Source organism: Aythya fuligula, chromosome 1 (genome assembly GCF_009819795.1).
Source record: "Aythya fuligula isolate bAytFul2 chromosome 1, bAytFul2.pri, whole genome shotgun sequence".
In the NCBI taxonomy this organism is placed as follows: domain Eukaryota; kingdom Metazoa; phylum Chordata; class Aves; order Anseriformes; family Anatidae; genus Aythya; species Aythya fuligula.
Window position 1 is genome coordinate 24,158,066 of NC_045559.1, and position 24,705 is coordinate 24,182,770.

The 24,705-nt window shown below is 40.4% G+C and overlaps 1 protein-coding gene across 3 annotated transcripts in view; it reads left to right on the forward strand.

The window, feature by feature from the left end:
• Window positions 1–251: 251 nt before the first annotated feature.
• Window positions 252–24,705, forward strand: part of AASS (aminoadipate-semialdehyde synthase) — a 30,295-nt gene continuing 5,841 nt past the window's right edge. Inside the window, exons 1-21 of one of the 3 annotated variants that reach the window (XM_032191025.1) lie at window positions 252–299; window positions 1,013–1,139; window positions 2,262–2,482; window positions 3,625–3,801; window positions 4,417–4,501; window positions 5,152–5,219; window positions 5,333–5,479; window positions 6,452–6,530; window positions 6,620–6,747; window positions 6,920–7,068; window positions 8,235–8,357; window positions 8,509–8,620; window positions 9,131–9,190; window positions 9,284–9,351; window positions 13,014–13,135; window positions 16,916–17,045; window positions 18,004–18,114; window positions 19,404–19,512; window positions 19,938–20,078; window positions 21,949–22,116; window positions 23,704–23,799. In XM_032191025.1, the coding sequence (XP_032046916.1) occupies window positions 2,270–2,482; window positions 3,625–3,801; window positions 4,417–4,501; window positions 5,152–5,219; window positions 5,333–5,479; window positions 6,452–6,530; window positions 6,620–6,747; window positions 6,920–7,068; window positions 8,235–8,357; window positions 8,509–8,620; window positions 9,131–9,190; window positions 9,284–9,351; window positions 13,014–13,135; window positions 16,916–17,045; window positions 18,004–18,114; window positions 19,404–19,512; window positions 19,938–20,078; window positions 21,949–22,116; window positions 23,704–23,799 (2,286 nt within the window). In that variant the 5' untranslated portion in view covers window positions 252–299; window positions 1,013–1,139; window positions 2,262–2,269. Of the gene's footprint in view, window positions 300–1,012; window positions 1,140–2,147; window positions 2,483–3,624; window positions 3,802–4,416; window positions 4,502–5,151; window positions 5,220–5,332; window positions 5,480–6,451; window positions 6,531–6,619; window positions 6,748–6,919; window positions 7,069–8,234; window positions 8,358–8,508; window positions 8,621–9,130; window positions 9,191–9,283; window positions 9,352–13,013; window positions 13,136–16,915; window positions 17,046–18,003; window positions 18,115–19,403; window positions 19,513–19,937; window positions 20,079–21,948; window positions 22,117–23,703; window positions 23,800–24,705 lie in introns of those variants that run through there. The other 2 variants (XM_032191033.1, XM_032191042.1) reach the window with 2 other exon arrangements.

Consider the following 24,705-nt stretch of genomic DNA (forward strand, 5'->3'; position numbering starts at 1 on the left):
AGGGCCACCTGCCCTCGGGCCGGGCAGCGGGCAGCGAGGCGGGGGTGCTCCAACCCCCCCCCCCTCCCTTCCAGGAACCGGGGGGGTGTTGGGGAGGCGTTGCCGGCGCCCGCCGTGACGCGACGCCGCGGGCGCTCCCCATTGGCGGCCGGCGGAGGGTGTAGCCGGAGGGCGGTCGGTGGTTGGCTGGCGCCCCGGGGCGGCGGCGGGGCCGGGGCAGCGGCGGCGGCGGCGGCGGCAGGCGGAGGGAAGGGAGGGGGGGGGACAGCGCCGCCGTGCCCCCGCCCGGCCGGCCCGAGGTAGGTTCGGCGCTGCCCGGGGCCGCCGCCGCCTCCGCCCTCCGCGGCCCTCCAGGGGCCGGGGCAGGGCAGGGCACGGCGGCAGCGCCCGGGGCACACTTCGGGGTGGCGGCGGTGGGTGAACGGGGCTCCAGCGGGAAAATCCGCCCGGGGAAGGGCGGCCGGCCCGCTCCGCAGCCGTGTGCTGCCTCCCCGTGCGTCCCTGCTGTGTGTTTACTCATAATTTTATATCGTCTTTAATATGCATTACTATTTTTAACATATACTATTATTATTTTTAATGTATGCCTGTATATTTTAACATATTATATTTATTTTTAACGTCTATCTATATTTTTAACGTATCATTTTTAATGTATATATCTATATTTTTAACCTACTATTGTTATTTTAAGTGTAAACTTCTCTATTTTTAACATATTGGTATTATTTTTAATATATATCCGTGTTTTCCCCCTGCCCCGTTGCCCGGTGCTGCTGCAGTGTCGGCACCAGCCCCGGCCCTGTGGCCCCACTGGGTCAGCCTGGGCACGCACTGGGAGGCCCCGCTGCGAGCTTTGGGCCTGCCAGAGGTCACGGCGAGTGTTTGCCTGCCGGCCCCGTTCCCCTGTCCAGCTCCCTCTTGGGAGCCGTGTTTTTCTCCCTGTAGGTCTGCAGGGTTGGGTGCGGGCAGCCAGCTCTCCATGCTGACCGCTCTCGCCATCATATTACAGGGTAGCAGTGAGCGACCAGCTTTCCTCGAGCTCCACGAGGCACTGACAGGCTCCCTGAGGACCCTCTGAGTGTGCTGATCTGCAGCAGGATCATACAGCCCCAGCCTCTGGACATCAACTTGTGCAGGTGGATGAGCGTGGTGACAGTAGGAGTGCCCCCGCAGAGCTTGCATGGAGGACTGTGTGCTCCTGCTTATACTTTCTTTAGCAGACTGGTTTTTCTCCTTAAGCAAGCCTGGAGTTAGATAGGACCTTTAAAGGCTTAGATATAGATTTTTTTACAAGATTGAGGCGTGAGGACAAACAGGATTTTCCAAGTGACTGGACTATTAGAGGTTTAATTAGTTATTTCCATCAGTTAAAATTGCTTTGAATAGGAAATTCACGTCTTTAAAGGCCCTGTGTTTGAGATCCCCATCTTTTAATCACATGAACACCTGAAGTCCTTAGACTCCCAGGTATGTGGTGCTGACACCTTGCCATTCTCAGCAGAGCTGAGCAGTGGTATGTAGGAGTGAAGAAGAGGAGAGAAGAAATAAAGGGATAATCCTCTGCCATGGAATTTCTCCTAAGGAAGCTTTTTCACTTTGCATAATGTTTTAATTAGGAAGAAAACATTCCATTCCTGACCACATATACAATCTCTGCTAAGCAAATGGCTGTGGTCTCTTCCTTATCTTCCACAGTTTTCGACTTGTGTAAGACTTAGTTATGTACACATACTTAGCATTGGTTTCACATGTTGGACTTTCTCTTCTTTCTCTTCTGCTTGCATTACAGCCTGTGCTCTACTTTTTTTTTTTTTTTTTTTTCTTCAATGTATTTATTGCTTGGTTGTTGCTTCTTTTGATGCAAGCTTTGAGAAGCGGTTGGTCTTTGCATGTTTATGCTGGCAAATGTATTGGTATCTTTAGGTTTCCACTTTAAAAAAAAAAAAAAAGTAGCACAATTAAAAAAAAAAGTTGTTATGATGAACACATTGAAAGCCTTTGTTTACAGTAGAGCAAGCAGCTTGTTTCTGTAAGGCCACCCCCCCCAATCTGAGATGCACCAAAGTACCCTCTGGCTTAGTGCCATTTAGGAATGAGAGCAAATTCCTGTCTCACAGAAGTAGGGTGTAACTAGAGTATAAAATACCTGGTTTGTGTTATACAGCAGATGTTAAAGGAGACCAGAACTTTTGCACAAATTATGTTTGAAGTATCTGTGTAGCAGGGTTATTTTACTCCTTTGTCTTTGCTGCCATCAGGCTTTACCATGCTCCGAGCCTTCAGTCACACAAACGGTAAGTGTGCGTTCCGTCATGCCAAGTGTCGGCACCATCACAAGTCTGTGCTGGCAATCAGGAGAGAAGACGTTAATGCGTGGGAAAGGAGAGCACCCCTAGCACCAAAGCATGTTAAGGAACTGACACAGATGGGGTACAAAGTCCTGGTGCAGCCGTCAAACCGGAGAGCCATCCACGAGAAGGTGAGGTCCCATTCTGAGTTAGATGAGCAAACCAATAGCTTGACTGTTAAGCATAGTGCAGGAAAAGTAGTACTTGAAGGATGCACGTGAGAAAACCTATCACTCATTTTATTAAATGAGAAGTTGTTGTGTCCTGGTGTAAGGAAAAAGGACTAGTTTGTTTAGCCTTTTAATATAATTAATATTGACACATCAGTGGGTTTTTGGAGCTGTTCTTAATGATTACTCTCCCTTTCACCTGTCTCTGAAGAAGTGCAAGGTGCTTTTGAAGTAGAGACATGGGGATTAATTTAAAACTGATGGGTTTTTCTCTTCTGTTTTTATAGAGGCAATACTAAAAAATAAGCATTTTTTTTTTTTAAATAATGAATTATGCATCTTCCAATTGTGAATCCCACTCCTGCTTGAATCCCATTCCGTGTGTAAAATCAGAAGAAAAGTTTCTTTAATGCTGTGGGCTTCAGGACTGAGAGCTTTTACAATTCTTGTAGCAGCGGTAACACTGCTCTAAGGTATCTGAGCCAACAGATGAAAACTGAAACATAAGTAGGGAATTAGTGATCACTTGCGCTATCACCCTTCAGTTAAGACACAATGCTGGTTTTCACCAAAGCATGTATCACATTAGATACACAAGTACAATGTTGAAGGCTGGAATTTTAATAATGTTTTTGAGTTAAGGGGGATCAAAAATATATTTTCATATGGATAAACGTTCTTTTAGAAGTTGGTCTTCAGCGTGGACTTACACAGTTTTATAAAATCGTACATCATCAGACTCATTTGTCAGATTTCTCTAAACTTATTTCCAAGTGTTTCAACACATTACAAAGGGCTGTTCATTACTGTAATACTATAATTAACTGTAATAAAATGTTCTCTTTGTAGTCTGTGAATTTAAGATGAATGATTTTGCTAATATGTAACTATGTTTTAGCCTCATATAATAGTATATTAGCATAGAAATTCAGTTTGATGTTTGATACCCCTTTTGAAAATGAGACTTAGGAATTTATCACATGCAGTAACTGGTTTCTACTTTGTAGAATTTTCTGTTTGTCCTCTGCTTGAGTTGCTTTTGTGCTTAGAGCTATGAATATGGAAAGAAACAGAAACATATACTTGATTTTTGTCTTTTATAGGACTATGTCAAAGCAGGTGGCATTATTCAGGAAGACATTTCTGAAGCTTCTCTGATAGTGGGTGTGAAGAGACCTCCAGAGGACAAATTAATTCCTAAAAAGAACTATGCCTTCTTTTCTCATACTATTAAAGCCCAGGAGGCAAACATGCCCCTTTTGGATGAGATTCTAAGACAGGTAAATGCTGTCAGAACAAGGAGCAGCGTGGAGCTCAAACTGAACTTGGTCCTGGTAGAAAGCTTGCTGCCTTGTATGGTTGCTTCCAATATGTATATGCGTAGATAGCTGATGAGGACCATTTTCAGTATCCCTGCCTGGAGCTGAGTATTTTTTGCCCAGCAGATCTCTTGCTTGCAGTGCTACTGTGTGTATGTGCGTAAGGCAGATGAGCTGTGAGCATGGTGTGTGCTCAGGAGATGTTTATGCTGCGTGAACACAGGCTTGTGGGGAGTATTGGCCCTGACTGAGGGATGCAGCCAATTTGCACAAAACAAGCAAACCAAGCAAAAGCAACCTCTTGGCCAGAGATGTGGCCTGCAGAGGTTGGAGTGGCCTATGGGGGTGCTCTGTGCCAAGGGTGAACAGGCAAGGCAGAGACTAATGTAGTTTTTATGTTTTAATTTTTATACATAAATCTTGTTCTGAATTATTTGCCTTCCTCATTATCTTCCTATCAGTCTCTATTGGGAAGGATGACAAAGGCATATGAAAAGGTGGTTCCTAGGAAAGCAGTGTGCCACTGACTGTGCATTCACGGGAAATTTTAATATTCAATTTGCTATGTATTTTCAGGAAATTCGACTGTTTGACTATGAAAAAATGGTTGATCATAAAGGAATGCGAGTTGTGGCCTTTGGAAAGTGGGCTGGTGTAGCAGGTATAGTGCATAAAGTAAAGGCAGGCTTGCACCAAGTAACTTCCTGTAATACTTCTGGTTCTGTATGTCTCCTGAACGCTGGGGCTTTGCAATGCATTTTTAATTGTTGTGTTGCTTTTAAGAGCTTTTTTGCTTTCTGTTTTGTGCTGCCTGCTTTTGATCAGACTATGTGTCAAACAGTCCCATGGATTCCTGGCAAATCTACTATTTTATGTTGTTTTGAAGTCCCATTCATCTGTTCAGCTAATCTGAGGCAGACTTCATGTCAAGGTCAACTGAAGAGAGTTTTGAAGGATATTGTTGCTGACTGTCCTGTGGTTTGAAACAGCTTCTGTTGTTTCTTCAGGAAGCTCTCTGTATAATCTCCTTCTTTGGAGTCTGGTGATGTGTTTGCATCTGATAAAAGGATATCCAAGTATTAAATAGTGTTGGAATGAATAATGTAGGTCAACAGCAGGCTTAAGGTTATGGCCTGCTATTGAATTTCTCCTTCCCTGGTGTTGTATAGACTTTCTTTATAAGTAACAATATTATATCACAAGCAAAAATATCCAGGATGATGTTAGACTTCAGTAAGTCTCTGCAGTTTCTAACTGTGTATATTCGTAATTAACACTGATGGTGTGATTTTTCTTTTTTTTAACCTATAGGAATGATCAACATTTTGCATGGATTGGGATTACGGTTTTTAGCCCTGGGACATCACACTCCCTTCATGGTAAGAGTATATGTATATTGTTCTTCAGCAAAATGATGTACAGGTTTTGAATAATCGTCAGTATTTGGATGTGGCAAATATCTCATCTAATGACTCTGTGCCTTTGATTTCAGCACATTGGGATGGCACATAACTACAGAAATAGCAGTCAGGCCGTGCAAGCAGTACGTGATGCCGGGTATGAAATTTCTCTGGGACTGATGCCAAAGTCAGTTGGGCCCTTGACATTTGTGTTTACAGGCACTGGTAATGTTTCTAAGGTAAGAATTCTGTCTTCAGGGTGAAATACTATATTACTTTTAATAGAACTTCTTGGCATTTTATGCGTCAGGTTAAATGGGTTAAGATAGGTTCATTTTGTTTGCTTGCACTTCAGGTTTTTCAATGCCATAAGAATTTTTAAGTACCCTAAACAAATGCCTTTAATGTGAGATCATGCCTAACAAGGCTGACTATGCTAACTTCTAACCATGACAAATGGGTTAAGACTTATTCCTCCTGTCTCTTTTCCCACCTGTGTGATTTTTGTCTCCCTCTCTCCCCTCTGGGCTCACAAGGTGTGTTGAATCAGTCTGGTAAATTACGGGGAAAGAATTACCTTTCTAATACTTGAGGATTTTTCTCTTTTTCAGTAACATTGATGTGGCTTACAAATGCCAGACTTTGGAGCTGTTGTCTAGGAGGTAGGGAAAAGACACGTGCTTCTGGCAACAAAGACCAGTTAACAAGCCTCCAGCTCTAAAGAGAAAGCATTGTCATGAGTGCCTTCTGGAAAAATGGATGGCTTGTCTGAAAGGCCCATGTTTTACAGTCACGGCTCTTTGGGAAAGTCATTTTGAAGTTCTTTGCCTTTAGAACATCCTGGTTGGTGAGGAGTGGTTTCAGGGGTCTTCCCTAAAGAGAAACTGCTCCTCAGAAGGCAGCAAAGCTGTCTGTTGTGGCTGAGTTGAGGCCTTTCAGCTCTGCTGTTGGAAATACAAAACAGATGTTAGATCGTGGGCCAGGCATTCTGCAGTAGTGGGGAGTGATGTAAATTCCTTGTGTGTAGAGTCCAGGCAGCTTTATTTTGGAGAGCAGGGGTGTGTGTGAAACAGGATCTACGTCTGTGAAGATGTTCTTGGGCAGGACTGTCGAGCTGTATGTGGCATTTTTGTACCTGTTTTCACAGACCAAATGAGCAATGTTACACTCTTTGTTCTCTGCTCATTCGGAATCCTACTTTCGCTTTACAGGGTGCCCAAGAAATGTTCAATGCTCTGCCATGTGAATTTGTGGAACCACATGAGTTAAAGGAAGTTTCCCAATCTGGAGGTATGCTGTGATTATAAATGTGATTAAAAACATTGGAACCCTTTTTCTCCAAGTATAACAGCTATTTATTATTATTATTTTTTCTTCAGACCTCAGAAAAGTTTATGGGACGGTGTTAAGTCGGCACCATCATCTTGTGAGGAAGCACGATGGAATGTATGATCCTGTAGACTATGATAAACATCCAGAACTTTACACTTCTCGCTTCAACACTGATGTGAGCATCTCTTTTGTTCTTTTATGAAAGGTTTTCCACGGAGCATTGGTAGTTAGTATTCCTTTGCGTATCTGTTGATTGAGAGAGCATTCATGTAAAATATTAGACCCGGAGCTTTCAACTTTGTAAAGTGCTAGATGGGAACATTGGGCATCTGTACTTTTCTTTGCAGATTGCACCCTACACGACTTGTTTAATTAACGGCATATACTGGGAACAACATACTCCTCGCTTGTTAAGTCGACAGGATGCTCAGAAGCTGCTCATGCCAGTTAGATCTGCTGCAGGTGCACCGGAGGGCTGTCCTGAGCTACCGCACAAGTAAGGCACCTCGTTTCACTAGTAGCAATTCTGCAGCATCGAGTCATAATGCTAAGCAGTTTCATGATAGTGTCTGGCAATTGATTTTGTTTCTTAATGTTGTTCTTACATGCTGTGAAACGTCTTGTTGCTCCCGCTTTTGTTCTGTGATTGGCAGTGTTGTTTTCACAGTTCAGAGTTTCTGAAAACATCACAGTAGAAACAATTAAGAGGTATCTGTCTTTCTGCAAAGGTAGTTCTGCATTTGACCCTTGTGCAGAATGCAATGCAAACATTTTCTGACATCTGGGATGTGTGCCTACTGCACCATTACTGCTAGAAATTTCTATGCATGAACAGAGTTTCAGAGTGGACAAGTTCTTTTTTTCCTCTTGACTTGTACAAGTCAGTAACTGTTTCTTACCAGCTCTGATGTCTGCAGCGGGTAGCTGGAATACTTCTCAACCCTAGCTTTCAATATGGAATGCAGGGTGAAAATCCAGGGTTAGGCTCCTTTCAGTGTGGGTAGGAGCCCACCCTTTCTTTAATAGCCTGGCCAATACTGTAATAGATCTCTGGTAGACTGTCCTGAAGATATATCTTGGGAGGATATGCATATGTATCCTGGTAAGGAAGCAGGCCGTTGTCTCTTTGCCCACTTGTGACACATTTATTTATGGTACCTAACAAATAGAGACTTTAAGAGTTAACGTTGAGTAGAGCCCGAGATTGTGAGTTAGGCTCATGAACACTCCACCAGTGCCAGCTGTCTGGGAGGCAGCCATCTCGTTCAATGGTGAAGTCATTCTGGCACAGGACTGCTCACTGGTAGGTTGGGGGAATTGGAGGTGTTGACAGCACAGGAAGTACAGAGAAAAGATGGTGAATGAGTGGATTCTTCTTGTCTTTGAGAAGTTATGGATGAAATTTGGATCCTGTTGATGTGAACGGAAGTTTTATGACTAAAACAGGTCTAGATTTCCTTTGCATTTATGTAGGTCATTGTGGTGTGTTGACTTCTGTGTTGGTTAAGTAGGATGAAACTACAAGGTTCGAAATTCTTCTCATGTTTCTCTCTTTTTTTCTTTTTTTTTTTTTCCCCTGGTGTTGACTTGTGATCTGTTATATGTTTGTTTGTAATTTGGATAATGCTGTGTTCTGTTCTTTTTTTTATTTGATTGCTTTAGACTTCTGGCAATATGTGACATTTCGGCAGACACTGGAGGATCTATAGAATTTATGACGGAGTGTACAACAATTGACAGCCCATTTTGTATGTATGATGCTGACCAGCATATTATTCATGACAGGTGGGATAGCCTTTAGTTTGTATTGCTTTCCCCTGTAATTTGTACAGTGAAATATTATATTGAAAATCATGAGCTGAAAACACTTGTGAAACGTGGTGCCTTTCAAGTACCATGGAGAAATTGTTCAGAAGAGCTGTGTTCTCTCTTCCAGTGTTGAAGGCTCTGGGATTCTGATGTGTTCCATCGACAATCTGCCAGCACAGCTTCCTATAGAAGCAACAGAGTACTTTGGTGATATGCTTTTCCCATATATTGAGGAGATGGTAAGATCTTACGTATGCAACAAGGAGGTGAAAGCTTGGGCAGTCTGCTTGTTTGTTGCTTTTCTGGTCTCCTATATATTTTTAAAACGAATCTGCTGTAGAACATAACAGACTTTGTATTTTTAAAAACAAGCTTTCTATGTCTTGAGGCAATACTTTCAAAAAGCAACATGTGAACAAGATGTTAGGGACTTGGATATCTTAGGGAAGAACCAAAAACTTTCTGTAGGCAGGAAAGAGTCTCTGGAAGGTAGCCTACTGCTGATGAAGCTTGCAAAAGGTATTAAAATCCAAGTTTTTTTTTGGGTACTCAACAATCACAGTAAGACTGCTGTTTGAATTCCTATTTTTTCAAAAAAAGTCAAAGGACACTGATCAGGGGCAGGATAATTTTACATCTAAAAGATGCCGTTGTTGCATGCATTTAAATGCTATTAAAAAACTTGGTATTTTACTCTGAAAGAAATACGTGAAATAAAATGATTGATTTTCAATAACTTATCTCCCTAGCTGTTATCTGAAGGCTCAGAACCTCTTGAAAACCAGAATTACTCATCTGTTGTTCGAGATGTAAGTTTTGCAGTTTGCCTGTCTGCTTGTTTGCCTCTGCTTTAAAACATACAGGTGCAAAAACCCCTCAGACTTTGTTTCATGTATTTCTAGGCAGTGATTGCATCCAATGGCTCACTGACAGCTAAGTATGAATATATCCAGAAATTGAGGGAGAGCAGGTAATGCATACTTTCTTAAAGTCCAGTTCAGGACTGTAAATAAACTTCTCTGCATTCTGTTTCCCCTTTTGCATTTATTTTGTCTTCTGTTTTGGTGGGCTGCTGCTATTTTGCACTGTATCTAACTTACTCCTAGCTTGCTGATTATCTTCTTCCTTCATGCACACTGTTTAAATCATTAGCATGTATTGTTACTAACTTATACTGAAGTTAGAAAGTAGCCATTTTTCTCTTCCTTATGTTAGCAAGACTAACCAGAGACAGCAAATAACCACATGCCAATATTATGTTCTTCCTGGCTCATTTAAAATGGATGTAACATACAGTCCTTTGAAAGGAATGGCTGAAAAGGCTGTCTAATGTAGCTTGAGTCTAGTTTCTTCAAGTATTGCTCAAGTGCATTGTTCGGTAGGTGGATGTATCCAGGAGCCTCTGTGAGACTCTGACTTTTCATTATACTCCTTTAGCTACAGCTTTAGCTGCTGCTTCATCCTGACCCTGTCTCAGTAGTTATCTGCCAGTGGTAACATGAAAGAAGTAGCACTGAGTGGTTTAAACTAACAGAAGTATAAATAAACTGGATATCCCTTCCCTTCCCTCTCCTCCCTGTTATTAACAAACACTATAGTTTAGCTATGAAAGATGTTAATTTGACAGTAAGTGGATACTTCTGGCTTCACGTTCATGATCGGTGCCAGCTGTAGTATGCATTGCGTAAAAATTGAAATTGGTCTGACCACAAGTGCTGCATGCACTAGTGGATGCTAAAAGCATGGTATGTTGACTTCTCAGATTTCCTTCGGGAACTTTAAGAAGTCTGGTTATGAATTTGTGCATGATGAATTATATATGGGTGCTTTTTCCACTCAAAGTAACATGCTGTTTGCTTCTCAAAGATGACAGCTTACAGTTGTTTTTATCTTGTGCTATTTAGTAGACCACCTCAAGAGGCTGTCTCAGTAACAAATTTTCTTGTTCCTCACACAGCACAGTAATCTGTTTTTTTTGGCTTTCTCCATAATCATTTGCATGGTCTTGTGTGAACTACCCTGAGAATCTGGAGACTTCCTTCCCAAGGGTTTTTTTGTGGGTAGATTTTTGATATTTCTGCAGACCTGTGTATTGCATGTGATGTTCAGTTGTTCATTGGTGTTGCTCACTTAGCTATGAGAAAAACAAGACCTGCTAACACTACCCTCCCTTTACTTGTGAAGTTGGGAAATAATGCATATGAAAGTGGGGAAATAAAGTGTAATGGTTTAGTTAAAGATAGGCTCTTGTTTAGAGCCTGCAAGAATTATGTGGCTTCTGGTATTACTCTAACAAAGTAGTGCTGTGTCTAGTTCAGTACCTGAGGGCTCTATTTAGACTAATTGTGTATTCTCTTTGAATGTCTGTGAACATTTCAAACTTATGCTAGCCTGGTTACATCAGCTGAACTGTCCTGGTTGCCATCAGAATGCAGGAGTGGGTTGATTTACTGAACTTTTTTCCATCCTTTCACTTTCACTTGTCTCAAACCTGCTACCAGTTCCTCATCCACAGCTGCATGTCCCATGAACACTGTGGATGTCTCAGAGGCTGATGTAACTGGATTATTTAAATTTGTAGGTAGAGAGTTGGCAATAATCTGAGATGTTCTTTTTTGGAATTCTGTTCCCACTCTTGGAGGATCATTTGGCAGCTCATGTTTGTGCCTGTCCCAGATAGGCGTGCTGCATTTCATCCAAGTGGTATCTAATTATGGACAGTGGAAAAGTTTAAAATAAGTGTGATAAGATGTTTGACTGCAAAATCCAGCTTTCTTTTATTTGGAAATCTCCCCTTTGTCAACACTGTTGCTTCAAGCTCCTGCATACCACTGCTGCTTCCTATAAATGAAGGGTGGAGTGGAGCTCACTCTTTTCCTTTGCTCAAGAAGGTGTAGTTGTAGAAGATGTCCTATTAGAATAGGTAGTAGGTGAAGGAAGGTCCTAGGGTTTGTCATATGAAGGGAGATGATGGGCTTAGGAGGCCTTCTGTGAATGGATTAAATCATGGCTCAACTTTTTTTTAAAAAAATAAGATCTATAAAACTTGTGTGAAGGTCAAAATGTACAGTAACCTATAATAATAATTTAGATAGATTAGACAGGTGATATGCTGGTATGTCCCTTTCAGATGTAATGTTGAAAAAAGTTACTTAAAAACAAAACCAAAAAATCCCTCTGAAAGTACAGGAATGGAGAATGGGACATTGGAATTTCGGAGATTAATTCAACCTTCCCAAATTCTCAGACAGAGGAGACGGGAATGTGCTTCAGACAGATGGATTTGGTATTGATTTAACTCTGTCTACTCAGGATAGTCTTTCAATACTATTGTTCGAGGCTTTGCGCCCCCAGATACCCATTTGTACTTCACGCCATGCCTTGGGTCATGTAGTACCCCTGTTCTTATGCACTTTAGGCGTTGCTCTGGCCAGCTGCAACACTGTCCTTCATTATTTTGGTAGTTTTTGAACTGAAAAAACAACAAAAAATTGAGTTTACAGGTGCCATGTAGAGCTCCCCAAAAGTCTGAGACAACCATTATTTAGTGGAAATGTTCCGAGGGCATGGATGAATCCTCTTGAATTGAATCCTCTTCCGAGGGCAGGAGCTTTACACAAAGTTTGTCAGCTAGAGGTCAGAGTTCTCCCTATGCCTATCCACAATGCAGGGTATGCCTGTGTAAACTCTTGGTAGATAAAAGGGAGATTGAGGAACTTGTGTATACACTTCGGAAGTTTCTCTTAAATCTTATCTTTGAAGGCCCTAACTATTAGTTGAAATTTGTTCTCAGGATATGGGGTAGGAAAAACAAAACCTCAAATAACACTGTTAATTTTGTTAAACAATAGGGCAATAAAGAACTTCCTTTTCTTCAACAATAAAAAAGTGCTATAAAAACATTTTATTTACAGCAGTTTTATTTATTGCAGTTTTTAACTGCATGGTGATGAAAATATTTTAAATGAACATTTTTACAATATTAGTTTTAACAACATAAATTTTAAGGTAAAAGGAAAGCTATAATGAGATAAAATGCATTTTCTTGCTATAGTTTATGCATTTCCGAGAGCATATTAAGTAATCGCTGATCTATGTTGTTCTGATTGACAAAATGAAATGCAGAATCTGATGTGAACACTTTATATTATAAGTCAACAGAAGAGCTTTTTTTTTTGATTTTATTTTATGTAATTCAGCAGTTCCATGATGTAAAGTAAGCAAGACAGGGACTGGAATCCCTTGACAAGTCATGGCAGCCCAACATGACATAGGCAGCTTGGTGGTCCTCAAGTGATCTGGTTACAGTCATTTGGCCATTGAGGAAAACATAATGACAACTGAGGAAAAAAAATGTTCAAAATCCAGTAGCAATTGGAGAAGCAGTGGAGACATTGATGGATTTGATCTTGGTTATATTAGAGGAAGGAAACTAGAAGTTATGCAGCAGGACAGTAGCAGTACTTGACAGCTATTGACCAGTTTTGGGCTAGCTAGCCACAAATTTGACTGTTGGTCTGAATAGAGCTCTTGGTTTGTAGACTTACTAAAACATACTTATTCTGTTAGCTTTATCAGCATGCAATTTATTTCTTCTGTGTGGTTTTTAATTTTCCCTGTAACACCTCCTAGGGAGTACGCCCAGATGTTGAACATGGATAACAAGAAGAGGGTTTTAGTACTTGGCTCTGGCTACGTTTCTGGTCCTGTACTTGAATATCTCACTAGGGATTCCAACGTTGACATCACAATTGGTATGTAAGACTTCTCTCATTTATCACGTAAAAAAACGTCTTCTATGTATAGTATGGACTTATTCCAACCAACTTGTGTGGCAGAGCCTTTCTCATAAGTACTAAACGGATCTTGTTCTGAGAGCTGATAAAGAAAACCTTTACTGTTATGCACTGCAGAAAAGGATTTCGTAGCTTTCTGAGAATTTTGAGTTTATATAATTGATTTGAAAATGACATAGCCTCATGGAAAGTTTATTGTTTGCATATGTAACCTATAGGGAGATTAGAAAGAAGTATTTTTCCTTCTAACCTGCTTTGGACTTGAGATTGGTGTTGTTGATAGTCAGTCTCTTTTATTGTTTCTCAGTTATGTTTTCCTCCTCACACAAGATGAAATTAGTTTTATAGACGTCTGTATGAGTAAAGTCTCCTCTGTTGTTAAAACCAGTACTGTGGTGGTAAACATTCTTCATGCTGTAACCCAGGTTTGTTTATTGCTCTGTTTAGGTTTTATCTGTAGCATATTTCAGGCTGGATATCTCCAAAACACTTCTCTGTATGCTCATAGATGATTTTACCCTAATTCTGCAATTTCAGAATTAAAACCCAGGCTGTATTGCCTGAAAGATACTTTGCTAGGAAGAGATTTATTTTGAAACAACATATTTCTGTATTGTTTTAATTGTTGCTAGTTTTATTTTTATAAGTATATATTATATAAATTTTCTATTATTACTATTTTTTCTTTCATACTACTTTCACGCTGTGCTGCTTTTGTTACCTTTTGCAGTGGTAACAATAATACTTTTAACTCCTGGGAAAAGACTTACTAGGAAGAAGAGAGGCACTCTAAGGAAGCTGTACACTTTTATTAGACCTGCCTGATGTGGAGGACAGGGAAGGATTACAGCAATGTGCAGCATCCATTGCCTCACCAGTAGGGAGGCTGCATCAAGTCCCTTCAATCCAGTAGTGGTAAGGGAAACCAGGTGAACTGGAAGATCTGATTTGCCAGGCTCTGTGCAAACATAGCAGGTGCCTCTTATCTGGGTAGCTTAAAAACATGCAGTTTCTATAGCACACACACACACCACCAGAGCGGAAAAAAAAAAAAAAAAAAAAAAAGCTTGGAAGGAAAGAGACACAAAGATGTTACTTAGGCTAATATTTAACAGCAGGCAGGTAGATACGGAAAGCATAAAATGCACCTCACAGTGCCACATTTGGCTCCCTACTGCTAGGCTAGACCGCTTTAAATCCAAATGATTGAAGACTTTGAATAAAATCTTTAATTAGGAAACCTTCATGTAATCATCCTTTTTTGTTTTGAATTGTAGACTGCTTTGCCCAGTGCTGTTTCCTCAGCACAAGTTGATTAGTAGGATAGGGAGAATCACCCTCTAGCAATATTTATTTCCCTTTGACTTTGGAAAGGCCATAAGGAAATAAGGCCTTAACTTAGAGGCACAGATGCTTTTAATTCTCTATAAGCCTCTGCCCCACCTGCTGCCTTCATTGCCCGCTCCTTTCTCCTGGCTGCGTTCCCATTGCCTTCCTTGCACTGGCTGCGTGGTGAGCAAGGATGGGGGACCAATTCATTTTAAGTCAGATGTAGCAAATACTGGCTGCTTTTAACCTGGATTGCTTTTTCAGTTCCACTTTCCTTATAATGGTAAGTGCTGATGGCAGTGCAAGCAAAATAATAGGAAAAGAACAAGTGGAGGCAGGAGGGAGGTGGAGATTGTTTTTTTTTTTTTCCCTTTTAGTGATAATATCAGCACACGCAGGGCTGGTAGGACTAAGCCCTAGGTAAATATTGAAACCAGTCAGATTGGATGTGGGCCTTTTAGTTATATTTTGCCTAAGCAAAAGCTGAACATTTTTAGCTTATTATGTTAGAAGCAGTGAATGGTGAAGTGGTGAATTGTTTTTATTTATGCTATTAAGCTGGTGTTGGCTACAAATATGAATTCTGTTAAAAATATACTGAAACAGTGTTTTGAAATACTTTTTTTTTTTAAGGAGATTTATCCATAAGTATAGTGGCTATGTGAAATGAAGGATAGGGTGGGCTTTTCTGGACATACGTTTTTTTTTTTTTTGCCTCCTAAATCTCTTAGTGAACTGTGTTGAACCTACATGTTTGGCAAGGCCTTAAAACTAGCAAAGGTTTTCCTTTCTCGTTTAAACTGAACATAGCCTGAAAATGACAAGCAAGTTGTTTTCTCTGGAGTTGTTCTCCTCCAGGACTGTTCTCTCCAGGACTTCCTTGCTTTTCAGTGAAATAGTCTATGCATTTGTGGAAATGGCTGTTTAAAAATGTTTAAATGTTTAAAAATGGCTGTTCAAAAGCTGTTTAAATACTTAAATCTGTTTGTCTGGGTTAGAAATGTGACCATATTTTAAACCAGAAAAAAAGACGCGGTACTGTGTAGTGGCTTAAAATGCTTTAGGCCTCAAGATAAGTTGTTGCTCTAATTGAAAATAGTTGTTTATTAACAAGATGCTGCTAGTCTAAAGCCAGTTGTGGCACACAATTTTTTTTCCATGACAATCTTCTGTCAGGAGTCAGCACAATGCAATATTTCGTTAAATTGGAAAGCACCAGGCCTGGCTTTTCCGTGTTTCTGTGTGAAAGTCAAAACAAGAACAAAAACTGCACCTGTTTCAAGGAATTTGATTAGTTTGTTTCACTTGAGGGTGTAAACCTTCAAGAAAAGGTGTTTTTGGGGAGGAGGTATTTGCTCTCTGTCCCTGCACTGCCCTTCCTAGTTGTACATTGCTTCTCCAGCAAATTGGTGAGCTCATGCATGCCTATAGAAATTTAATATGGCTAGGGCCCCGAAGTGAGTTTCTGGCATTCTGGTTTACAATCCTACACCTTTCTATGTCAAGCAGACCAGTAGATGACTCGTTTAGGTAAAAGGGTCTGTCCCTAAGTAAAGGTTAGGGGCTGACATCCCTCCCAGATCAAAGCATGAAGATAAGTCTGTTGTGTGATTGTCCACCGAATAAATAGGGAGAAGAAGAATTACTGCTTAGTTTTGTAGTGCTGAATGTGGGATGTCATTAAGTTCCTGCTTGTTACTACTCCTACTTTGGTTTTATCTCCGTTTTTTTCAAGTTCTTTTTTTGTATGTTCCTTTTGACTCCCGCTCCCAACTATTTTTCCATTAATATTCTGGACATCTCCAGAGAAGTAGACACACCTATTGAGAAGGCAGCAGCTAATCTGGACTAAAATAATAATTACCATGTGAGGTCTTGGAAAATCAAATAAAGATGATCAGCAGAAAAACATAGCAGGTCTACTATGCTCAACCAGAAGTACCACCAGCCCCTTCAGGCATACTTGTGCTTTTTTGGAGAACCTACTTCTTCATCAGCATCAAAGCAGGATGATGACTTCTAGTTTTGCATAAATAATTTGTGTTGACCTAGTCTACTGACAGGAGGAAGATTGCAGCTTAAACTTTGTTTTAAGTAAACCCATAATGGTGCTAATTGCGGGTGTTTGTTAGTAAAGAGCAGCCTGGGGCTCTTCTGAGAGTAAACGTTCTTAGGTTATTGTTCTTGAGTCATAGCAGCCATGGCTTGACACTGGAAATCAATTATAATATTGACTACTTCAGATGAAGTAAAGTGCTTTATGTTTAATTTTTCTTCAACTGCTAGTAAAAAAGTATCTGTGCAACTGATTCTCTTTGGAAAGAAGCAGGCATATGTACAGCAGTTATACCTGGGCACGCTTTGGACTTGTTCATACTTAGGTAACGGTGTGTTTTATTTTTAAAACAGCATCTGTCATGGAGGAACAACTTGAACAACTGACAAAAAAATTCAGCAATGTCACTTCAGTTCATATGGATGTCCTTAAGCATGAGGAAAAGCTGTCCTCTTTGGTGAAGAAACACGATCTTGTGATCAGGTCAGAATTCCGAGTAAAACATGATAGGCTCAAGTCAAAGTCATGCTGCTTCTTTCTCGTAGTTCACGGCCTAAATCAGCATTGTAACTGTGTAAAGGACCTTATGTGACTGCCCTCAGTTTGCTAGACCTTTTGATGGAGCCTAGATGGCCACTTTTATTCTTTCTTAATGCCCAAGAACTGGGGTCATATTTGTATATGTAAATAGTTGTAACTGGCCACTGCCTTCTTGTGTAGAGAGGTGTCAGGGATAGATTTTGAAAGGAACTTTGAATGCAGCTTCTCTTTTTAAGTGTTCACCAATTACTTGGATAACTTTAGTAAGAGGGGCCAGTTGTGTCTACCAGCTTATGTGTGCCTAGGATCAAGTTTGCATGTTTTCAGGAGGAGTAAAAATTCTGACATATTGGTGATTTCACTTGAATATCCAGTTAAGAAAGATCTCTTTCCAGTTATTGAAATGGGAGGAAATGACCTTACCATTTTGTCTGTTTTGCAATGGAAGTCATGAGTGTTGTTTCTTTTCTAGCTAGAACATGCTTTTTGTGAAGTATATCAGCTGGATTGTTGTAATGAAAGGATTCTCAAGGATGGTTTTACAGTTCTGTATCTTCTAAACCTTCAGCATGCCTGTTTAGAAGATGGTATTGAAAAGAGGTCTATGTTTTTTTTGTTCTGTATTTTTCCCTCCAAGGAAAAATATGACAGAAACGTTGTCTAAAGAATGACTCTCATATTGTTTTGCACCCTGTTCTGAGTGCATCTGACAGTGACCTCTGATAGGGTGGGTGACATTTCACTTGTGTAGGTATGAAGCAACCTGGAGCAAGGCAGATGTGATGGGTGCATTTAGTTGAGCTTTTCTGTAGGCACACAAAACCATCAGTGAGAGTCTTTTCAGTGATGGCATAAGTAACGGATTGGATTTTGATGTTGTGTAATTCTCTTTCATTTGCAGTTTGCTGCCTTACTCAGCACATCCTTTGGTTGCTAAGAAATGTATTAACAACAAAGTGAACTTGGTAACAGCAAGCTACTTAACACCCGCTATGAAAGAACTCCAGAAGAGGTAGGTGTGAGAGTCTCTTTCTGGTATTGCTTCCTTCTTTGGTGTATATTTGGTGTGAACGTTTTGTAGTGTTTTACATCTGCAACCTTTAATTAGTGTTTTCTGCATTCTGTCCCTTTCCCTTCCTTTAAACGAGGACCAGATACGTTTCCCCAAAGTTGCGCACAGAGACTGTAACAGAACAGAGTGAAGGATGCATGCTGCAACCTGCTCAGGCTACTGCTCTGGAAACTGGAGTATACTGTTCTGCGTGCCCCAGCTTATTTCATGTTAATGTGCCTTGTCTTCCCCCTTCAAACTTGTTTAGATGTTTGAAGGAGAAGCTGGGCTGTCCTGTTCTACCAGTGGCAGAAAGCTTAATTGTCTTCGTCTTCCCCTTATGAAAACTCATTCTTGGCTTATTCTACATTAGTCTCAAACTGGTTACAATTCTAATTACTCTAATGTTTCTGTTGTCTACTTATTTTATATGATTTAAAATTGGTTTTGGCCTGTGGCTTCATTTAGGTGATTCTCTGAGTAGCAGTACTAGAATCTCTGGAGTCAATTCAAGTGAGTGAGATAGGAATCTGACATTCAGTGTCTCTGAAAATGATAAAATGGAGAAAGCTAGACAGGTAAAGAACCAGGGCAGCAGGAATGAGAGAGGTTTATGAACTTCTCCTCCTCATATTGCTGTGATGTCAAGAGGTCATACTGCTTTTGCCAAAATAAAAACTCCAAAAAAAACAAAACCCTAAGCCAGAAGAAATCCCCTTCTCATTTGTCAATATAAAAAGTGTTTTTTATTAATAAACTTTTATTTTAAAATAAATCACCCTCATTTGTGGTGATGCGAGCTGCTTTGGAAGCTAGGCAATTGTTTTTATAAAAAAAAAAAAATAAATTGCTTACAGCTTGGGAAAAAAGACCTTTCGATCTCTCTCCTTCTGTAGGATCTGTTATGGGCTATTACAACCAACCTTGTTTTGTCTTCTACATTGATGCAGGAAGGCAGTAAAGCACTGTCCAGGAGAACATAGGATACAGTGTACCTTGTAGAAATTTATTTTTTCACCAGCCCATAGATGTTGCATCAAAGTAAGAGAAATCAAGGCTACAGTGACTTTTAGCACAATTGTACGCTTGGGGTTTTAACATCTGTTTGTATTGTTGTTTTTTTTTTCTCCCACAAGCTGCAGACAGAATGCAGAATTTACTGTGTTGGGGAAAGTTTGTTGGGCCTCCTTTGGACAGATTTCATGAACAAAAGTGAAATTCTGACGCTTCTCCATTTCTGCTATTTTTAGTGTAGAAGCTGCTGGTATTACAGTTATCAGTGAAGTGGGCTTGGATCCTGGTCTTGACCATATGTTGGCAATGGAATGTATTGACAAGGCAAAAGAAGTTGGTGCCACGGTAAGGTTGTCAGGCTGCGTGTGATTCTGCCAGGATTTTATTAGTAAAGCCATTCCTTTAACACTAGCCAGCTTTTGGGCATGTCACTGATATGTGATGGGTTCTGGACACCTTATTTTTTTCTGATGCTGGGAATTTGGTGCCAGCTAAACCGATTGGTGAGAGTCTGTTACCTAAGATGGGCTTGCTCCAGTGTATGTTTTGGTTTCCTCTCCTTTACAGACAGTGCCTGCATTGTGGCAGATTGATGCAGTTGTTCAGTGAAGTTCTTCTGTTTCCCTCACTGCGGGTGATTTGGCCTGTTTGGGGGTAATGTCATCAGGAAGTTTAACAACTAGCAGGGATTCCGCAGGGTAGCTCTGTACTGTTTCCATCTTGTGTCTGTCATCCATTCATTGTTTCTTCCCTGTGGACAAATCTGACAGGTTGTATCCTACATTTCTTTCTGTGGTGGCCTACCAGCTCCAGAGCACTCTGACAATCCTCTGAGATACAAGTTCAGTTGGAGCCCACAAGGAGTCTTGCTGAATACAGTTCAGTCTGCTACGTATTTAAAAAATGGAGAGGTGAAGTAATCCTAGTATTTCCATTTAAATACCAAGAAGGTGATGTTGGGAACTGGGCTTTGTGCTGTTTGCTTTTAAGCCTAAGCACCATGGTACCTTCTAGTATCATGGTGCCTGGCTGCTGGTGGCTTTTTATTCTTACTGTATGGAATCTGATAGCAAAGGAGAAACGTGCTAATGACTAAGGCGCTAACTTGAGGTTAATGTTCTGGGTTCAGCTTCCATCAGCTTGCATGTATTGCTTTTGCTGCTTAATTGCCCTGTGTCTGTCTCTTTGAAACAAAAATGAATGTGTATCCTACTAGCTTTTCTTTCTAGTCACGTTTGCAACCCAAACAGCTTCATTTTGTACTTGCTTGGTGCTTAGCAGAATTCTCGAATTGTTTTCCTTTGGTGCAGTGTGTAATGCTAACTGGTCTTTGTGGAAGCGAACAGGGCTTTCTAACAAGGTTTATATATAAGCTCTGGTCTGCTGTTTGTGCAGAAGACGGTGGAGTAGATCTAACCCAGCAAATGTCATTACCTCTGTTTTATGGAAGGATTGCAACTGATTTCTGCAAAGCTATTGCAAGCTATTGTCACATTTCTGCTTTCCGCTCCTGTTTGTTTGATCAGTCCCACTTGCTCAGAGTAGTTACTGAGCAGGGACTCTTCAAATGTCAAGGAGACTGTCGTGTATAACCACCCTAAAGTTTGGCTAATTACCTAAACCTTTCGATCTGCAAAACTGAGAAATCGTTTGAGATGCTTTGTCATGACATTTTGGTTCTCTAGTGTTCTTACTGCAGTAAGAAAAAATAGAAATTCAGGACTTGTGCATTGGATCTTTTTAAGTAAAGCAGCAACACTTAGTTGTAAGTTTCAGATGAAAGAGTCTCTTGGAGAATGTGAAAATGTTTCTTCTTTAATTCTGACCTGGTTCACCTGTTGCTAGGAAAAATTAGATCATGCATGTGAGTGATTCATTATGAGAGCACTTATTGGTAAATTGTGCAATTTTTCCTCCTTGCCACTAAATCTGTAGCAATCTCTGACTTGCGTAGGTTTCTTCCACACAAGTGTCTTGCTTCACAAACACAGTAAGATCTTAGAGCATTGGTGTGAGTTGGTTGCTTTAGTCTTTGTGCTAGAAGGAAGCCTTGCCCCTTTGGTCAGAAACCACAAAATTAATTTGTATTGGTGCTGTACGGCAGATCTGTGCATCTGCTGCTTGCAGGAAGCAGAGTTCAAGGCTTTATTTGGTAGTGATAATGGAATTAGTCAACCTTATTTTTGTTTTCCTTCAACATTGCATTCTCTCTGTGCTTTGTAACCCCAAGTGAAGATGCACATGGGAAGCAATTTTTATCAGTATATAATCTATCTTTTTTTTTTTTTTTTGTATCTTAAAAAAAACCACGGTAATAGTAAATAACAAAACAAACAAAATCCACTACCATCCTCCTCTTTACATTTACATTTTCCTTTTTCTAAAAAAGGGAAAGAAAAAAATTGATCAAAAAGCAAGGAGCCTATGGGAAGAATCTCCCTGCATAATGGTGTAGTTTGGGGGTTGCTCCAAAGTTACAGTAGTGTAAGTGAAATGGGAAACTGCAACCTCAATATAGATGCTAAAGGAATTAAAATTACTAGGGTGTGTTAGAAGGATGTGGATTATCTGAGTCCTTTGATTAGTAATGGCTGATATAGCGCATGCTCCTTGTTCATATGCTTAATGGCTTGTGCAACTGCTTTACTTAGATTGAGCCTTTGTTTGCAGCAGAAACACTAAACGTAATGTTCCTACTTTGAGCACACTTCATCTTTTCTGTTGCAAAGTAAATCAAATTACTCCACCAAAATAATCTTGCTGTTCTTTTGCGGAATTCAGGTTATCAATATTCCTGCTGGAGGAGCGTTGCTTGATTCTGTTACTTCGATGGATTTTTTCCCAGGATTAAATTTGGAAGGTTTCCCCAACAGAGACAGTACCAAATACGCTGAGCCGTATGGTATTCAGACAGCTCACACTTTGTTAAGAGGCACCTTAAGATACAAAGTAAGATTTTATTGTTCTGTTGTTGTTCTTATTTGCCTCAAGAGATTGAATGCTGTCATTTCAACAAAGCTCTGTATTTTGTGGATGTCTGTCTTCTGAGTTAAGGTTTTTGTCAAGGCTTAAATTGTTTTGTTTTGTACATGGCATGAGAAATGGCTTATCTTTTTCCCTCTTAATACCTCTGTTTCAATAGAACAGGATTTTTTCTTTATTTCTGGGAGGGAGGGAGGCTTGCTTCGTAAAAGAAGACTGAAGGCCAATGTAGAGATATAAGGGCTACAAATTGCAATAGCTCTCTCTTTGTCAGTCTAGATCTTGTTCTGATCTCTTGATCAGAAGCTAGAAATATGCAGAAGGCATCTTATCTCCTCATGAAGTCTTAATATGACAGTATCTGCTCTTCCCTTTGGTGCCTGGTAAAACTCTCTTCTTCTGTATAATTGTTAGCACAAAGGAAAAAAGATGTCAGTGTGTCATAAAAGAGGTGTTATTGGCTGTGCTGCAAGAAGTATGTTTCTATGGTTAGTGTTGTCTTCTTAATCACCGAAGGAGGTCAGTTGCCTTGGGTTGGGGTGATGTTGGTAGGGATGTGTGAAAGAGCACAGCATAGCCCTAGCCATGTGGTATCCCTGCTGGGATGTGATGCTGAGCATGGCAGAAGTTAACGCTGGCCCTTCATGCACTGCTCTGTCATGGAGCAAAAAGCGATCCACTGAATGCAGAGGCTGATATCTCATTGCAGTGCCTTTTAGAGATCAAGTTGAGATGGCTAATGGAGTCAATTTAAAAAGAGGTGTCACAGAGGGATCTGACTGCAAGGCCATCTGAGCTAATAACCTTGTGCTGGTGGAGGTGGCTCCTAATTATAATTAGCCCTCTCCAAGGGTGCTTTATTTCCACCATTCTGTTTTTTTTTTTTTTTTTTTTAACAGTGTTTCTAGTCACTGGTATTTGAGTGGTTTTTTTAGGTATCCAGCAGCTGTGTGGGAGTTGTCCTTGTTACTGTTAATGGGAAAAAACCAAAAATGAGCAGAAGCCAGTTGAGACTTATTTTATCATGCAGCCTATTGTCCTTTGCAGTTCCTTTTAAATGCCATTCCACTCCACTCATTGTCTCTATTATTCCTGAAGAAAGATATAAACACACAGGGTTTTTAGCTTAAAAATTAGTTTATTTGATGTCAGTACAATTAAACAATGTACAGCTGTGCTGAGCTGAATTCAGTCATGGGCTCTCTGTGGCCAGCTGGCTGATACTACCCTGTCTGTAATGATGTGCTGGCCAGCTTGGCCTTTCACTCTTATGAACCAATTCTACTTACCACAGAAAGATTGATGGCAGAACAATAATAAATCACTAAAGATGATACTGGACAATTAGGGGGAGAGGTGGAGAGGTACTGAAGGTTCTGAGGTACCAATCTGTTGTTGTAACCCCATTGGCATCATGTTATTGTAGCTGCTTTCCCATGGGCATAATGCTTAACACAAGCATTGTTGCTTCCATAACTACATTTGAATCAAAGTAAATACTCACCTCAGTTTCAAGTGGTTACTATTTTTAACTATGTCATTCTTTTATTGCAGGGATACTCTAAAACTATGGGAGGCTTTGTGAAATTGGGATTAATTAACCCAGATCCTTATCCTTTGTTAAACTCAGATGCACCACGTCTAACCTGGGTGAGTTAGTTCAATTCTTCTGCCGCCTTTTCTCTATTTTATTAACCTTTTTCTTTCTAGGATTGGGTGCCCATAGCAATGGGAATCTTGTATTGCATCCTGCTCTTCTCTGCTTTTTATTCTTAGTCACTAGGAAGATTTTCTTCAGCAGGAACACAGCACAATGCTGGAACGGGTTACCCAGGAAGGCTCTGGAGTCCCTGGCCGTGGCAGCTTTCTGGGCTCAGCTAGACATGGCATGCTATGGCTGATATGAGTGCTAGCAGAAGTCCTGCTTCAAGCAGGGCGTTGGGCTAGGTGACTGTCAGAAGTAGTCCCCTCCAGTGTTTCTCTGAATTGTCTTAAATTTTCTGCTAGTAAGACCCCAGCCCTCAGTGCTAAGTTTGCAGTGTCTATATTGGTATTGGCCTGTGGTCTTCAGTGTAAAAATTTTTTTAGAGCATTAAGAAGTAAGAATTTAAGCCTAAAGGAGTATATGAAAATCTTTTTGTCTGTTAAAACTCTATACAGAGTTTTGTGGTTTTGTGCTTCTATACAGAGGCTTGTGGTTTTTTTGTTGTCTTCTGTTAACTTGCTTTTCTGTCTATCTTACTCATGTCTCCATGCACTTTAACTCATCAATTTTGCAAAATCTTTGCTGTTTCTTTCTCAGACATATTTTTCACTGATTTTACAAAGGCACATCTGGGGATATATATAAGTCAAGGAAAAATTTGACACTATAACGAAATATCAGATGTACCAGCTAAGGAACTTTTCCAAGGTGTGCTTTCTGGTCCATTTAGGGTTACCTGCAAGGGACGCTTTGATGGAGATGCTCTTAGTGATGCATTAAGTGCAGTTAGAGGATAAAACTGACTTAAGCTTTTTCAATAGTACTGGCATTGGTTGCTTCCTTTGCCATCA